Source organism: Stomoxys calcitrans, chromosome 4 (genome assembly GCF_963082655.1).
Source record: "Stomoxys calcitrans chromosome 4, idStoCalc2.1, whole genome shotgun sequence".
Classification (NCBI taxonomy): domain Eukaryota; kingdom Metazoa; phylum Arthropoda; class Insecta; order Diptera; family Muscidae; genus Stomoxys; species Stomoxys calcitrans.
In genome coordinates this window covers 158,306,691-158,324,366 of record NC_081555.1, presented here as the reverse complement: position 1 = coordinate 158,324,366, position 17,676 = coordinate 158,306,691, and the positions used below count along the sequence as shown (strand labels likewise).

The 17,676-nt window shown below is 37.4% G+C and overlaps 2 protein-coding genes across 5 annotated transcripts; both read left to right on the top strand.

Moving 5' to 3' along the window:
- Positions 1-3,321: 3,321 nt before the first annotated feature.
- On the top strand, positions 3,322-4,332 carry LOC106081601 (uncharacterized). The gene is made up of 3 exons (XM_013243678.2): positions 3,322-3,652; positions 3,710-3,859; positions 3,933-4,332. The coding sequence occupies exons 1-3, from the start codon at positions 3,416-3,418 to the stop codon at positions 4,260-4,262; spliced, it is 717 nt and encodes a 238-aa protein (XP_013099132.2). The 5' UTR covers positions 3,322-3,415; the 3' UTR covers positions 4,263-4,332.
- A 2,890-nt stretch (positions 4,333-7,222) lies between these two features.
- Positions 7,223-16,214, top strand: LOC106081658 (uncharacterized). 4 transcript variants are annotated; one of them, XM_059367679.1, is made up of 5 exons: positions 7,223-7,378; positions 7,457-7,496; positions 7,595-7,705; positions 7,798-7,920; positions 15,819-16,214. In XM_059367679.1, the coding sequence occupies exons 2-5, from the start codon at positions 7,485-7,487 to the stop codon at positions 16,161-16,163; spliced, it is 591 nt and encodes a 196-aa protein (XP_059223662.1). In that variant the 5' UTR covers positions 7,223-7,378; positions 7,457-7,484; the 3' UTR covers positions 16,164-16,214. The 4 variants fall into 4 exon arrangements, with proteins under 4 accessions (XP_059223662.1, XP_059223661.1, XP_059223664.1 ...); XM_059367678.1 differs by having other exon boundaries at positions 7,223-7,396; XM_059367681.1 differs by lacking the exon at positions 7,595-7,705.
- Positions 16,215-17,676: the final 1,462 nt, after the last annotated feature.

Below are 17,676 nucleotides of genomic sequence, written 5' to 3'. Positions count from 1 at the left end.
TGATATGTGGTTGTGTACAAATGAGACCACCTTTAATTGTTTTGCCATGACCGTTGACAACCCATTTTTCGCAAATACTTTTTTTGAAATACTCCACTCAATGATGAATCAATGATCAAGTAACGATTTTATTAAAACTAAATTGGAAGTGTCACATTTAGGAGAGTATTGGGAAGGCTCACAGATGTTTTTTCACAGCTTGTGACTCTGTAATTGCATTCTTTCTTCTGTCAGTTATCAGGTGTTACTTTTAGCTTGCTTTGGAAAAAAAGTGTGAAAAAAGTATATTTGATCAAAGTTCATTCTAAGTTTTATTAAAAATGCATTTCATTTCATTTCATTTCATTTCATTTCATTTATTAACCAAATATGTAATATAAAGCCAATAAGGCCCATAAAATAATTACATACAAACATTTTAGTAACCTGAGTATAACAGATAATTAAATTCATTTCTTAACATAATGAGGTACTTTATTATATTTACCTAATATTTGGCTCCCCAGCCATTAAAAATAAAGAATATAAAAGAAATCCAAATGGAAGAGAGCGATAAATAGAAAGTGGTCCAACAAAGTGCACAAGAATTAAAAAAAGCGCAGCTATATTTAAAAATAGTGCAGCTTTGAAAATCCGATGTAAGAATAGAACAAGGAGAAAAAAATTAACCATCAGCAAAAGAGTTATAAAAATCAAAAAGTTTTAAACGGAAAACGTTGTTGGAATGGGAAAAGATGCGTAATTCATGAGGCAGTCGGTTCCAGCATCTTGCTACTCTAACAGCATATGATCTCGCATATATGTTTCTTCTAATTCTAGGAATAAATAATTGCGGGTTTCTAGTAGACCGAGAGAATACAAAAATCCTCCTTAGAGGAACAGGTCTAATATTAGCAAAAGCGTTATGAAAAAGTAGTAAATTCCTACACTCAACAAACCTTTTAAATGAGCAATTGAGAAAACGTTTTACGAAGCAAGATATACGATCTCGTCTTCGGACATTGTAGACAAACCGCACAACGGAATTTACAATTCGCCTCAATTTTGTAAAGTTAGCCTGAATAGTACCTGAAAAAACCTCCAAACCGTAAAGTATCTGAGACATTAACAGAGAATAAGCCAGAAGCTTTCTCACCTTGAAAGGTAGGTAAACAATAGAAGAATACATTTTACGAAGGCAAGACCAAACCTTCCCTGACAAGGCATCAATATGGTACCTAAAAGATAACTCAGTGTCAACAATAACACCCAAACATCTATGTCGGTCGACAAACTCAATCTCCGAATTTCCAACAAAAATGTTAAGAGATGTGGTAGTAAAGTTTCCAAACATTAGAGCCTTGGATTTAGAGGGATTAATCCTTAAAGCATTGGCAGAAGCCCAGTTAACAACCCTGCCCAAAACCGAATTTATATCATTCTCAAGAATATCAGGTGTTGTAGAACTGCCATTAAAAAGCAAGAAAATGTCATCAGCAAACATAAACGCCTCACAACTCCTACAAGAAGTAAAACGATGCAAATCATTCACGTAAAGTATAAATAAAAGTGGACCCAAGATGGAACCTTGTGGTACACCAGAATGAAGAGAAAGCATGCTTGAGTTTGCACCGCTCAGAACCACAAACTGAGATCTGTTACTTAAGTAAGAAAGTATCAGTTTGCAGGCAGATGTAGAAAAATTGAAAAAATCACGCAATTTAGTAAGTAATCGAACAAAATTAATAGAATTGAAGGCTTTTGACAAGTCAAGAGAAACCATCACACTGCGTTTTCCGTTATTGGCATTCACTCGGATGGAATCAGTTAGCTTAAGCAGCAAATGAGTGGTGTTGAGTCCTTGGCGAAAGGCATATTGCATATCGTGTATTCGAAGCTGCGATGATTGTAATATTTGATTCTTCATTATGTGTTCAACAATCTTAGACATTGCAGGAAGTATGGAGATAGGCCGTAAATCATCAACCCTTCTAACATGCTTCGCTTTGGGAATCGGTATAACCCTGGCAATCTTCCAAGCCAAGGGAAAAGAAGAAGACATCAGAATAAAATTAACAAGATCCAAAATAACATCGGAAACATAAGGAAAGACGGTCTTGATAAAACGCATTGGAATACCATCCACACCAACTGACCCAGACTTCACCCTACTTATAGCTTCAATAATTTCAAACTCATTCACACAACAAAACGAAAAGGAAGAGTCAGTCTCTCCTTCACATGAGAATTGAGACCCATCATCGTGCGTTCCACCACCTTCAACAAAAAACTCATTAACTTCGTTCGCATCAAAATCATCATTGAAGTTATCATCACCAACATATCCAGAATGTTTGAGAACTTTCCACATACCAGTTGCATCAAGCCCCCAAAAAAGTTTAGAAAAATGGTTGCGTCTTATCCGACGAATAACAGACTTCGCCTTGTTCCTATACTTGCAATACGTTTTCCACTTCTCATCTGATCTACAAGATAGAAATGCAGAATAAGACAAATCCCTTAAAGATCTAGCAAGAACAATCTCTCTAGACTCCATCCACTTGTCATTACAATCACGTATCTTTCTCTTGACTGTAGGAACAAAAGAGAACAAACTATTTAGGAGAGAGGAAACCAGTGCGCATTTAGTATCAACATCCCTGGCGTTGAAGACTGCATAACGGTCGAAATCTTCTAAAGAGGCAAACAAACCAACCCAATCAATATTTTTGTAGTCACGAAACTCAAAAAACTCAGGTGGCTGCTGAAAATTATAATGAAGAGATGCAAATATAAGAGAATGGTCAGAAACGGAGGGACACTGTACTTGGTCCGAATAAGAAATTAAAGAAGGGTTACTAACTAACATGAAATCAATTAAAGAAGTAGACCGGCACCTTAAATCAAAATGTGTAGGTTTGGAATTGTGAACCAAGTTTAAGTTATATCTCGTACAAAAAGAACGACATGAATTCGCCCTAGAAGTATTAAAGAGGTTACAATTGAAATCTCCAAGGACAACAACTCCTGCATACCTAGAAAAAAGATCTAGGAAAAAGATAGTGGACAAGAAGCATTTACTTTCTTTTAAAAAATCCGCAATTACTTTTTGGGCAAACCAATAGATAAATGATTCATTTGAATGTGGAATTGAACAATTTTTCACAAAACTAACGTAAAAACGTAATGTGAACAGGAAAATGAAAATAATCTGTTCATCTCAAGTGTTCATAGAAAAAGAATTAATCCACAAAATAAATTGCACTTTTAATGAAATATCTGGTAACGCTTATCTAACAATGCGTCTTTGGTGTACGTTACTCCTCTACACTAATTTGTATAAAAATGATTATTGGTCCACTGGCTGCAATTGGTTTTGGATCATTCAGCATAGAGTGGAAAACTAAATATAAAATTTCCGCGGTTTTCTTTCACAATGTGTTTTATTAATCGCATTTCTACGTTTAAACATGGAAAAAATGTTCAGCTTCTGTATCGCAATTTCTATGGTGACAAGAAGCAAATGACCGATGACGTTGTCAAATCCATTAACAATTGGACCAAGGCATCAATGACTGAACTAGCCGATAAAATAGGGGGAGCTCCCGTATTCGAAAAATCTACAGCTGCCAAACAAATGAGAACGTTGCAGTCTCAAACATTGGAAATACAAGTGCGTATATTAGATTGGCTATGAAAATATAAGGGTTACGATATTTTTTTTTTTTAGAAACGCTTAGTGGACATGAATGACAGAAAGAGAACCATTGTTAAGAAGAAAGAAGATGTTGGCCAGGTTCTACACAACATTTATAGGGATTTAGATATTCAACGGATTACAGAATCCTATTTGGTAGCGGCCTCCAAAGAAATGAATGTTGTAAGTTTTGGTGCATGATGACACTTAGGCTCTGATTATACACATGTTCCTATTTCCTATGTCTTGTTTAAAGCTTCTCGAAATGGAGAACCATTTGAATAAACTACACAACGATGCAGATGAACAAGAAAAAAATTTATTGCATCAATACAATGAAGCAATAAATCATGTCTTCGACAAAGCCAAAAAAGACAAAAGATCGATGATTTTCATTTGCGTTGTGGGTGCCATTGTGTCATCCTTGCTGACAACTATATTCATTTGCTCTCAGTCTGTAAAACATCAAAAAATTCTGCGGGAAACTATATCCGAGTTGGAGCAAAAGAACACAAAAGAGTCCTGGGGTAGCTATCTAAAGAGAAATACACGTTGGATGTACAATTGGGCTAGCAGATCTAATTAGATTTAAGCTTAACAATAAAGTTTAAATTTAGCATTTTTATACATATACGGTATACGCCGATACATACTAATTTGATTATGTCAGTTTTTCTTAGTTTATAAGAAATATTCTAAGTCACACTCCCCCCGGTATATTATTGTTTTTGTAGCCATATTTTCATTTGGAGGTGGCGATCATCGTCAAGCTCCTGTAGGTGAGCAAGCTCATTACGGTCTAAAGGACCGAACGCCGCGGGAAAATGGTGACCAATGGTTATTTAAAGGCGCCAATAACTCGCCTTGTCATATCGAATATCATAGGCAATCAGTACTTGTGCAAGAGTCAGTGCCACCCGACCTCTCACTGAGACTCTCCACTCGATACCGCTGGACGCGCCCTGTAGCTCGCAGCTAAGTTTCTTGTGACAGCATGAACACCGCCCAGACAGAACCTTAACATTCCAGCTTATATGGAGCTCACATGTTGGCGAAACGATGATCGAAGCAATGAGGGTAAAAGAAGAAGAGGGTGTCTGCTTAGGCTTACCAATACTTACCAAAATTCTTGTTAAAGAGACAATCTGTTCGATGGATTCATATTGGAGGTTGCAAAATTTTCGGGGATTTCTGTTTTGATTCGAACATTTTTTCGTATTTTGCTTTGTTTCTTTGCAACCGAAAGGTGGAATAAAAGGAAAAAAGTAATATCGTAAGCAATTCAAACTAAAGAGGGTGAGAAATAGAAGAGAGGGTTTCTGCTTTGTCTTCCCCATACCGTGAAATAACTCGCGTTAAAGACACAACATTTTCCATGTATTCCAATTGGATTCACATTGAGGGTTCCAACCAAAGAGCGTAAGAAAGAACAAGAGCTGGCGTTAGAGCGTAATACGAGAGAGGGACAATATTTAAAGACACAACATATTTGAATTGCTTACGATATTTCGTTTATCGGTTGCAAAGAAACAAAGCAAAATACGAACAAATGTCCGAATCAAAACAGAAATCCCCGAAAATGTTGCAACCCCCAATATGAATCCAATTGGAATACAATAAAAATGTTGTGTCTTTAACGCGAGTTATTTTACGGTACGGGGAAGACAAAGCAGAAACCCTCTCTTGTATTAGGTCTTATGCTCTTTGGTTCCAACATTTTCGGGTTTTTCTGTTTTGATTCGGGCATTCATTCGTATTTTTTTTTAAATTTTTTCGTATTTTGCTTTGTTTCTTTGCAAGAGAAAGTTGGAATAAAAGGAAAACCGAAATATCGTAAGCAATTCAAACATGTTGTGTCTTTGAACTTTGTCGCTCGTCATCCCGAATTGGGCTCTCATGCCAACTCTTCTTTCTTACGCATCTTGATTCAAACATGTCGTGTCTTTAACTTTTGTTACCGGTCATCCCGAATTTAGCTCTAATGCGAACTCTTCTTTTACCCTCTTTGGATCAAAGAAGAAGAGTGGGTTTCTGCTTAGTCTTACCAATACCGTAAAAAAAATCACGTTCAAGACGCATTTCGTATTTTGATATGATTTGTGGTTGTTGTAAATGAGGCTTGGTACAATAAGAAGTTGAAGTCGTAAGCCAGGATTCACTGAATAAGGTTAGGCCAAGCGATCAGCCGACATACAATTTTTTTTAATTTTTGGCAGTACTTGGCATTGAGGGTGTCAACTTATTTTCTTTTTACATGCATTCTTTGTTTACGTTTTCTCCTATTTGATGACATTTTCAATCGGCAGATTTAATATCCTTAATGATGTTCATGGGGCCTATCCACTTTATGTTTGAGCAATTGACCTAACCTTTTATTAGTGAATACTGGTTTGTTATCATGACTCTAATAAAAACTAAAAAGTCAATTTGACAGTGTACAGAAGTTTTACAGCCTAATGGGAATTTGCGCCACCATCCCCACAGGTTTGTATACATGACATAATTACCAGGTAGTGTACCGTCTGCCAACGAGTTTTGGTTGTGTGTGTGTATTATAGTTAAGAGCTATAAAACCCCCTTTACACTGCTCATTTAAGACTATCGTCAGCTGATTTTATAAAGGCAAAACAGATGATCGAGCCATTAAATCCGGATTTAAGGAGCAGTGTAAAGGGGTTTAAGATACTGTATTAAATTTTGTGTAACCAAAAAAGCGCGTTTCAGAAGTGTTTCGAGGATTGGAAAAAATATCTGAGGGGGCTACTTTGAAAGGACAAGATAGTTATCTATGAATAAATAAATACTATTTAAAAAAATTTTCAATAACGGTTATTTTTTGATTCGAGATAGCACCTAAAATTTCTTCGGCCTTCTTCCCAATGCTAAAGAAGCCTTAAAATAGGTTAATTTGATAGTTCTTTAACGGAAATCTGTCAACCAGAGTATGACCTTTTGTGTATAAGAATTCAAATCCATTTTTCAAATTTGTATTAGATCTATTAGGTTGCCCAAAAAGTAATTGCGGATTTTTCATATAGTCGGCGTTGACAAATTTTTTCACAGCTTGTGACTCTGTAATTGCATTCTTTCTTCTGTCAGTTATCAGCTGTTACTTTTAGCTTGCTTTAGAATAAAAGTGTAAAAAAAGTATATTTGATTAAATTTCATTCTAAGTTTTATTTAAAATGCATTTTCTTTCTTTTAAAAAATCCGCAATTACTTTTTGGGCAACCCAATACATTTCTCACCTGTTTGTGTGCTCGCACCATTGTGCATGGTCTTAGAATGTGAAGACACCTTTATGAGCCCATGATCTTCGGGCATTGGTACAATTAGTACAATAATTAATATTAGTACAAATGGTACTATTAATATTGATCGGTCGGTGAAAAACAATAATTGTTTTTCCCCTTGGCTTAGATTTAATTCCTAATTTAACCAAATAAAAATGAATGTGTCCTCTGCTTACAAAGTTCTGGTTGTGAGACAATGTCGAAGTAAAATAAGTTTTAGCAGTTTAAAGGGGAAACATCAGAATGGACACTTTTGAACGAAGCCGAAGACAATACCCAAAGTTGGAATAAATCACCATTTTTCGAATTTATTGAGAAAACAATTGTTCGTCGTATGGAATACCTTTTGGAGCGGACGAGTTACATGGAGGAGATGCGAAAGGCCAAGAATAACATGATGCACGTACAGGTTGTATAGAATCTAAATGTTGGTTTACATTTCACAGTAAAAACATTGGAAGGAACATTCACATTGCCCTTCTTGTAGGAACAGAGACACGAAAGGGAATGTGAAGATGCCTATAATGGTAAGAGTGTATCTCTAGCAGTCAATAGATAACGAGATCATCATGATCTAAAGCAGCGTTTAAAAGTCTACCGATTTAATATCATCTAGTTTCCACAGTTTTGGAAAAACTTATACTCCCCCCACAAACTAAAGTACTTTTGGCTCAAACACACACCGCCACTGTCTTCATATAAAGTTTTAAACGACTTACCTGTTAACTCTCTCAAGGCAATTCCAATCAATTTACAACCAAATCTCTCCTAAATATGCACACTTCTTTGGTTTTTTTTTTTTTTAAATAATATTTCCATTTTTTACAGAGGCAAATGTATGAAAACAGCGAAAAAAGGCATGCAATAATTATGCAGCTGAATGATGGCAAGTGGGACACGAAATTATTTGAAGGCGTTAATAATGAACTCATTCTTAAAAATATCGCTGAGGTTAGTATATCCAATTACATCGTTAATATTTATAATCTTCGTATGGAAGTAATGCGAAATATTTTCGGATTTAACTAGAATTAGGCATGTAAAATTATGCCTTGACTTCTAAAACCAATGACTAATCTAAGCTCCCGGCACGGCATAGCTGTGAGAACCACACAAGCTGGAACATTGAGGTCCGATCTGTATGGTGTTCATTACGGGAAGCTTAACTGTAAGCTACCGGGTGCGTCCATAGGTTGCGAATAGTGGAATGCTGCATACGGAGTAGCCGCAGCGGCAGCCGCGGACAATCAGCGATATCGAGCGGAACGTCTCCGTGAGAGGCCGGGTGGCACCGGCTCTTGGACGAATACTAAGTGCCTATGATGCTCGATTTGACAAGGCGAGTTATTGGTGCCTTTAAATAACCAATGGCCAACTTGTTCCCGGGGCGATCGGTCCTTTGGACCGGAACGAGCTTGCTCATCTACAGGAGTTTGACGAGGATTGTCACCTCCACATGAAGATGTGGCTTCAACAACAACAAATCTAATCCATATGGGCCCATTAGATTTGGCTAATGCATTCTGACAATTCCCCTTACTATTTAGAACAGAATTCACTCTATACGATCTGAGTATATTATTATCCTATTAATGAATTAGATTGGTGGACACGATTTCTAGTTTTCATTCGGAAATATGTTGAGTTATTAGAGTGCGGCTTAGATAGGATTCGTTCCGTTTTTAAGAAGAATATGTTTGTGGAACAATACTATTCGGAAAATTGGATCAAGTGTCCTGAGATCCGGTTTCAGCAGTCAATGGCTGATTTGGCATATAAAGGTTTACTGCGAGATAGAAGCGATGATAACTGGAAAACATACTGCAAATTGAGGAACCGCGCTAAGTGAGTGCAAAGAAGTATTAAGAAGAATGTGCATCGTGTTCTGTTTGATAGTTGCAGTACTTCTAAGGGTTTGTGGAAAGTCATTAGAGATAATTGGCTTCTCAAGACCAGTTCCTCAGTTACTACTGGCAACTCTTCCATGCTACTCAATGAATTGAACCGTTTATCTGTAGAAAACCAATGTGATGTACAAGACGATGTGTCGGAATTTCTGAGTTTCGCTGCTAATGACGGCATTTCTTTTAGCAGCATTACTCCCGATGAATTGTTTGATGCTTTTATGTCACTTAAATCTAATATCGCTGGGTGTGACGGGCTCCCGATGAAAATTTTTAAGATAATTTTCCCATTTATTTCCGATTTTCTTAATTTTTTGGTTAATAACATAACCATGACCTCCACATTTCCAAACAGCTGGGAGATTGCTGGGATTAACTATATAAGGAAAAAGAATATAGGCCTATAGCGCTACTGCCGGTGCTTTCAAAGGTAATGGAACATGTTTTGAAGAAACAGCCTGTAACCTATATTGACTGCAGTTCGCTTTCACATGATTGCCAATGCGGATTCAGGAAGGGTAGAAGGACGTCCATGTTGCTTTTAGCTCTTACCGACCAAATTCGGAATTACTTGGCAGATCACAATGTCTTTATTTTGCTCTCCTAGGATCTAGAGAAGTCCTTCGATCGTGTGGATTACTTCGTCCTCATTAAAAAGCTGTCCAAAGTTTACGGTCTTGATAAAAGCCCTTGTAAACTTTTGTTTTCCTATTTGGTTGATAGAAAGCAATTTGTTCAGATAGGTGATATAAATTCATATACGCTGCCGCTTAAAAGCGGAGTTCCTCAAGGATCGATACTCGGTGCCCTCCTATTTATTTTGATTTTGAACGACTTATTTGAGTCCATAGAAAATTGGTGTACTCCATATGCATATGCGGACGATGTTCAGATAGTGTTTGTAGGTAACCGTCGCTCTTTGAACGTTCTTCAATCGAAGATTGATTTGGACTTGCCTTCCTTGGTTTCATGGATGTCTGTGAATGCAGCAACGACTAAGGCTCTTTTCTTCGGAACGAATGATACTCCAGGCGTGAAGCTGGTATAAAATGGGGATGAAATAGGATTTGTACATAGTATTCAGTGCTTGGGTATACTTTCGGATGATAAATTGTCATTCGATTTGCACATTGATAATGTTGTCGCCAAGATAACACTTTTCTTGCGCCAGCTTTATAGCACTGGCTTGGTATTACCTCAGTATATTAAGGAACGACTGGTTCATGCTCCTATAATGCCAAATCTCCTGTACTGCCTTGGGGTGTATTCTGGCACCACTGCAGTAACATGTTGAAGGTTAAACTTGCTTTAAATAGAGTAGTACGCTACATTTTTTCTTCCTTATTTCCCAGTTTGTTAAAAGTTTTCTTGGTTGTTCCTTCAATGATTTTGTTAAATGTAGAAATTTGATTATGTTCTACAAAATCTTTAAATCTCGTGATCCAACATTCCTATTAAATATGTTCTGATTTTCTTTTATAATTTAGCTTATGTTACTTATTTTTATATTATTGTAATTTTATTGAATGGGCTCTTATGGGGCTTTAAAATTACAAAATTCAGAAAAAAAAATAAAAAAAAAATATTGGGTTGCCTAAAAAGTAATTGCTGATTTTTTAAAGAAAGTAAATGCATTTTTAATAAATCTTAGAATGAACTTTAATCAAATATACTTTTTTACACCTTTTTTCTAAAGCAAGCTAAAAGTAGCAGCTGATAACTGACAGAAGAAAGAATGCAATTACAGTCACAAGCTATAAAAAAATTTTTCAACGCCGACTATATGAAAGATTCGCAATTACTTTTTGGGCAACCCAATAGTATGCCCTTTTAAAAGGGAAATAAAATAGAAGAGGACATAATAAAGGGAAACCCCAAACGAAGAGGAGAGGAGTTTGTAGGCCATAGTCATCAAAAGTTTCCCTGAACTAGCCAGAACGGCAAGAGGACTGGGTGACTGATGCAGTGAAGCAAAATACATTGAAACAAAGAACGGGCTTTTGAAAACGTGAAGTTGGAGTCCACACATTGCTCTCTGGTGGACATGGGGGTATCTCTATTTTGGTAAATTGGGTTGATACGATGCTAAAAGGCCGGATTATATAGCCATCATTTGTAGAGGGCTCGATAAAAGAGAATGTGACAAGAGGAACACCGCAAGAATGAGTTTTATCCTCTCTATTGGGACTTTCGGATAGCAATGGAACTCTGAGGTGCTTCGAACATGTTCTAAAGGCGTTAATGAAACTATCTGAATGGACGTGCGCCAAAGGGCTTGGTATAAACCGCAGAAAGACTGAGCTGGTACTTTTAACCAGGAGAAGGAAGAAGACCTGTTTTGAACGGTTTGGAGCTGGCGCTCTTTGGTGGGGCCAAATACTTGTGCGTGATTCTTGGCTAGAAAGCAAAGAAGAAACGTCGAATAAAGGGTCAAAAGCGACTGAATACCCAGCACCCCTGTCACAACTTTATGGGAAGGAGTTGGTGTGCTTAGGCCGATGAGTGTGCCCTGGATGTTAATTAATAAATAACAAGTAAAAAGGCATTAAGTTCGGCCGGGCCGAAATTTGGATACCTACCACCTTGGGTATATATGTAAACCCCTTTTCGTCACAATCCGATGAAAATTTGATAACTTATGCACCCAAATTCGGGACGTGCATTGAATGGTCTTTTAAATATAAGTCACTGTTGAATTTTGTATTTAAAATTTCAACAGAATTGGGTAATAAATAAAGCTTTTATGAGTTTCAGACCCTAAACCGGCATATCGGTCTATATGGCGGGCTATATCTAAATACAGTTCTATTTTTACCGTATTTGGGTCGGATGGCCTAAAAAAACTCACTGTTTCAAATTTCAGTGAAATCGGATAAAAAAAATAATGCTTTTATGAGCTTCAGATACTTTATCGGGAGATCGGTCTATATGGCAGCAATATCTAAATAAGTCCGATCTAAACCATATTTGGGGCGGATGTCGGGATACCTAAAACTACCCACTGTTTCAAATTTCAATCGGGTAATAAATAAGACTTTTATGGGTTTTAGACCCTTTATCGTCAAATCGGTCCATATGGCAGCTATATCTAAATATATTCCGATCTGAACACCATATTTGAGTCTTATGTTAGGAGGCCTAAAACCACTCACAGTTTCAAATTTCAGCGAAATCGGTTAAAAAATAAAGCTTTTATTGGGTTGCCCAAAAAGTAATTGCGGATTTTTTAAAAGAAAGTAAATGCATTTTTAATAAAACTTAGAATGAACTTTAATTAAATATACTTTTTTTACACTTTTTTTTCTAAAGCAAGCTAAAAGTAGCAGCTGATAACTGACAGAAGAAAGAATGCAATTACAGAGTCACAAGCTGTGAAAAAATTTGTCAACGCCGACTATATGAAAAATCCGCAATTACTTTTTGGGCAACCCAATATTTGCTTCAGATCCTTTATTGGGAGATCGGCCTATATGGCAGCTATATCTAAATATAGTCCGATCTAAACCATATTTAGGGCGGATGTCGGGAGGCTTAAAATAAACCACTGTTTCAAATTTCAGCAAAATTGGGCAATGAATAAAGTTTTTATGGGCTTCAGACCCTTTATTGGCAGATCGGTGTATATTGCAGCTATTTCTAAATATAGTCCGATCTGAACCATCTTTGGGTCAGATGTCGGGGGGACTAAAACTACTCAAATGCAAATTTTGCCCATGAACATTCCACTTAAGAATAGAGGCAAACTTGTCACATATCGATGAGTGCAGTCCGATTTAAGTTTTTTAAGCTCAATGATAAGGGACCTCCTATTTATAGCCGAATCCGAACGGCGTGCCGCAGTGCGACACCTCTTTGGAGAGAAGCTTTACATGGCACAGTACTTCACAAATGTTGTTGTTTTTTATGGTCTCACCAGGATTCGAACCCAAGCGTTCAGCGTCATAGGCGGACATGCTAACCTCTGCGCTACGGTGGCCTACCCACTGTTTTAAATTTCAACAAAATCGGATGAAAAATTATGTTTTTATGGGCATTAAACCCTTTATCGGAAAATTGGTCTATATAGCAAATATGGTCCGATTTGGCCCGTTCAAGAACTTAAACAGTGTGCATCAAAAAGACGTATCTGTGCCAAATTTCAGCTCAATATCTCAATTTTTGAAGCCTATAGAGTGATTACAACAGATGGACGGACAGGCGGACAGACACACGGACATCGTTAAATCGTCTTACAATTTTACGAAGATCCGAAATATATATACTTTATAGGGTCGAAAATTGATATTTCGATATAACAGGGGAGAATTTCAATTCTAACTAATTCATAAAGTCGTATTTTTGCCACGATTTCAATGAAACTCGGCACGAGTTTCGACAAAAGCGGTCAACCGTTTTAAGTGTTTGAGCTCAGAAATGCCATCCATTGTCGTTGTTACAGTGAGTTGCACAAATCCTTCAAGATCTGACTATACACCAGATCTGGCCATACTTGTATGCAGCTGTCACATATCCCTCTTTTCCGATTGAAGGCAGAGAAGGCACAAAAGCCGCATTTCCTACCTACGAAATTTGTACAATCCCATGGCAGCCGGTTGTACGTACCGGATTGACCCGATGAAGTCCTTCATCGGCAAGGGCTGCCGTCTCAGTGTACAACACAACACGACAACAATGAAATTTGTTAAAGCTCCCTTAATACCTGTACCAGTTATGGTTAATATAAGAACTTACGCTCTTTTTACTAAAATGTTAAGCAATGGACCCCTTGTAATAGTATTTGGACCCACGACATCCATAGTTTTATTCTGCACTCTTAACGAATACACATATACGATAGGAAGTGAATTAATTTTCAGTTATGCCCGGCGTAAATAACTTGATATTTATATGTTGGAAAAACCTACCAAAAATTGAGGTCAACCTACCAAGAGAATAAAAACCTACCAATTTTAATGGAAACCTACCAATTCTGGTAGAAACCTACCAGTTTTGGTAATAACCTACTAAAAACAGCAACCCTGGTCCTGACTGGTAATTTTAACGTCAGATTTTTTTTTGTGCTGGGCGCAAGGAAAAGCAGACTTCTGCAGGATGTGCGATGACTAGAGGAGGTGAACACCTTTTGTGTCGCTCGCAGGATAATGGTTGAACCCAATTTTTTGGTGCGTGCGCTCCCTCCAGGCACTTAGTGCTTTTGCCATTCTGGCGTTGTTGTTGTTGTGGCCGCATTTGCATGTGGAGGTGGCGATCCTTGTCAAGCTCTTGTGTATGAGCAAGCTCGTTCCAGTCCATACGACCGATCGCAGCGGGAATATGTTGGTCATTGGTTATAAAAAGACGTCACTAACCCTTGACATATCGAGCATCGTAGGCCCTCCTCTGTATATGAGGAAAAATCCGATGCCGCGCGGCCTCTCACTAAGACTCTCCACTCGATACCGCTGATTGTCCGCTATTAAAGTTGCAGCTACTGCATATGGAGCATTCCACTAACCGCAATTTTTGGACGCGCCCGGTGACTCCCAGCTAAACCTCACGCAATACCGAGGCTGGGGCTAAAGCTATAGACTATGTAGTGCTGGTAGTTATCACGTGCCGGGTGTCACTCTGGTTTTCAGTAAAGGCCTAAAATGGATGATTGGATCATACTCGCATCGCTAAGAGTTTCTCCCTCTTGTTCGTTGGTTTCTTTTTTCTCTCCTTTTTGCTGTCTTGTACCGTGCTCTGGTGTATCATCCTTGTCTGTTTTTCTCCTCTCCCTTGAGAGAGAATAGTTAGTTTTTCAAAAATATTTTTATTTTTCAATATAATCTCCTGAAAAGTCTTCAAAATAGTGGTTTACAACTGTGATTGTATCTTCATTTGAGGTAAAACGCTTGCCAGCAAGGATTTTTTTTTAATTTGGGAACAGGTAAAACTCACTGGGAGCTAAATCAGGAGAATAAGATGGGCGGTCAAGCATCTGGTACATTAATTCGTTGATTTTAGCTATTGTCAAAACACCCTTGTGTGCTAGTGCGTTGTCTTGATGAAAAATTATTTTTTTGTGTTGTAAGCCAGGACGTTTATTCGAATTTGTACATTGAATTTATCCAAAAGATAGCAATAGTACTCTGAATTTATTGTTTTACCCTTTTGCAAATAGTCAATCAATAAAATACCTTTGAAGTCCCAAAAAAAAACCGTTGCCATAACCTTACCAGCTGGTTGAATTGTTTTTGCCTACTTCGGGGCACTCCTCCAGCTTCGGTCCATTGTTTGGATTGTTCTTTTGTCTCTGGAGTATAGTGGTGGATCCGTGTCTCATCAACAGTTATGAAACGACGCTTAAAATTCATTTTATTTCGCTTAAAACGATCTAAACAAGCTTGAGAAAAATTCATTCTTATGCGTTTTGGGTCGACTGTTAACAAATGCGGCACCCATCTTGCAGAAAGCTTTTTCATCTGTAGTTCTTCATGCAAAATTAAATGAACTCGATCATTTGAGATGCCCATGCTTTTAGCTATTTCACGCACTTTTATTTGTCGATCATTTAATACCAAATCACGAACTTTGGCTACAATTTCTGTTGTTGTTGCTGTTTTTTGACGTCCACTACGTGGCTTATCTTTTACCTAACACATTCTCCATATCATTATTTCTTGTCCCGATAAACCGTTTTTATGTAAATATTTAATGACACCACGCATTTCAAATTTCTCATTGTGAATAAATCGCGGATGCGTCTTTTGTGAACACCTGTTTCTATGTGAAGGAGTTGCCAGATCGGAACAAAATTGAACATGTGTTCATAGCAGAGAGGTTTCTGTGCTAGGCTAAGAAGTTTCCCAACCGTCCTCGTACAATAGATCTAAGCGATCCGAGTAAAGTTTTTACAACTTTTCATTATGCTTTTAATTTTTTTTCCAAATCTTAATGCTTTTCTCGTTCGTTTTATTTCAGTTGAGTGCTTTGGAAAAAAATCTTTGGAATTTGTATAACAAAGTAGAACAAGAAGAAACATCTCTATTAACAAAATATACGCTAGCCTCAAATGAGTTCTATGAAGCTGAAAGAATGTATAGAAAAATTTTGAATGTGGGTTGGGTTTTTACATCCCTTGTTACCTCGCTGCTGGGATTTATAGTGTCCAACCTCTGGTTGTTTTACCATCAATCGAAAGCACCTTCAAGCGAACTGCCCAAATTTGAAATAAAAGAAGAGAAAAACAACCAGGATTCTTGGACAAGTTATTTACACCGAAATCTTCGCTGGACATATAGTTGGACAGAAAGATTTAATAAATAAATTGAATATTTTTACGTTATTGCTGAATAAACGAAATAAATAAAAAACAAATTGGGACATGGCAAACGTATTGGGTTGCCCAAAAAGTAATTGCGGATTTTTCATATAGTCGGCGTTGACAAATTTTTTCACAGCTTGTGACTCTGTAATTGCATTCTTTCTTCTGTCAGTTATCAGCTGTTACTTTTAGCTTGCTTTAGAAAAAAAGTGTAAAAAAAGTATATTTGATTAAAGTTCATTCTCATTCAGTTTTATCAAAAATGCATTTACCTTCTTTTAAAAAATCCGCAATTACTTTTTGGGCAACCCAATATGATAAAAGTCTCCGAAGTAGAATTTAAAATATTGATGTGCATTAAACCTCTTGTATTGAAGGAAAGTAATCAAGGAGTACGGAGTTCTTTGCAATCCCATGGCAGCCAGCCGGTCGCACGTACCGGATATACCCAACTATGTCCTTCCTCGGCAAGGGGCAGCCGCCTCATTGTACAACACACCGCTACCACAACAACAAGGGATTCTTTGGGTCCCGATCTTCAATTAAACACTCCAAGTACTGCCTAGTCTGCTTTCGCAAGTATCCATGCGTCGGAAACATAATGATGAGGATCGCTGCCTTCACATGCAAATGAACAGGAAAGCATTCCGCTATCTGCAACCTGTGGATAGGGATGAACATCACACGCATGGGAGCTAAAAATTCAAACCTGTTTCCAGCTTATAGTTATTGCGGGGTCGGACGCCGTCTGCAGCCATTTGACCCCATACTAACTGTGCAGTATTCTTTACCATCATCTGAGATCATCTAATTCTGCGGTATCCTCGTCGCATCCACTCCAGCTGCATTTTAGCATCGAGTATGCCGCTTTTTTGTAGTGTCAGGTCGTATTTTTTCGCGCCGCTTATATTAGTACGAACTTTTGCTTTAACAAGGTAAAGGTGATCCGAAACAATGCACGCCATTTGGATGAAGCGTACGTGCAACACGTTGGATGAATGCCTCATTCCATTTATTACAACGTGATCTCAATTTGGTGGCAAAGGGTAGTTTACGAGGAAAATGGCAAAAAAATCAAATTTTTTGCATACCCCCTAAAATGAATCCTGGAAAACGAAGTTTTTTGTGGTCGGATCTGGGGTCACCCAAACGGGCCTTCCTCCATCAGGTGAAATTGAACGGAATATATTGCAATATGGTACTCAAAATAAAGGAGATTTTGCGTAGAATATGAATATGGTGGAAAAAAGTCGAAGGAGTCAATCTAGGTACTTGAGAAATTTGACCCCCTTTAGAAAAAGTTATGAAAATATTTTTCAATTAAAAGAAAATTCGTTAATTTTTAGACAATTAATTTTAATTTTTAGACAATTTTTTTTATTTGAAAATAGAGCCACAGGCAAAACCGCGCAATTTTGTAGATTTTTTTTTTTCTTTTCTGAAAATAGTGCCACAGGTGAAGAATTTTTTTTTTTAATCGCGCGATTTTTTTGTGGCAATGTTTTCACCGTTGAA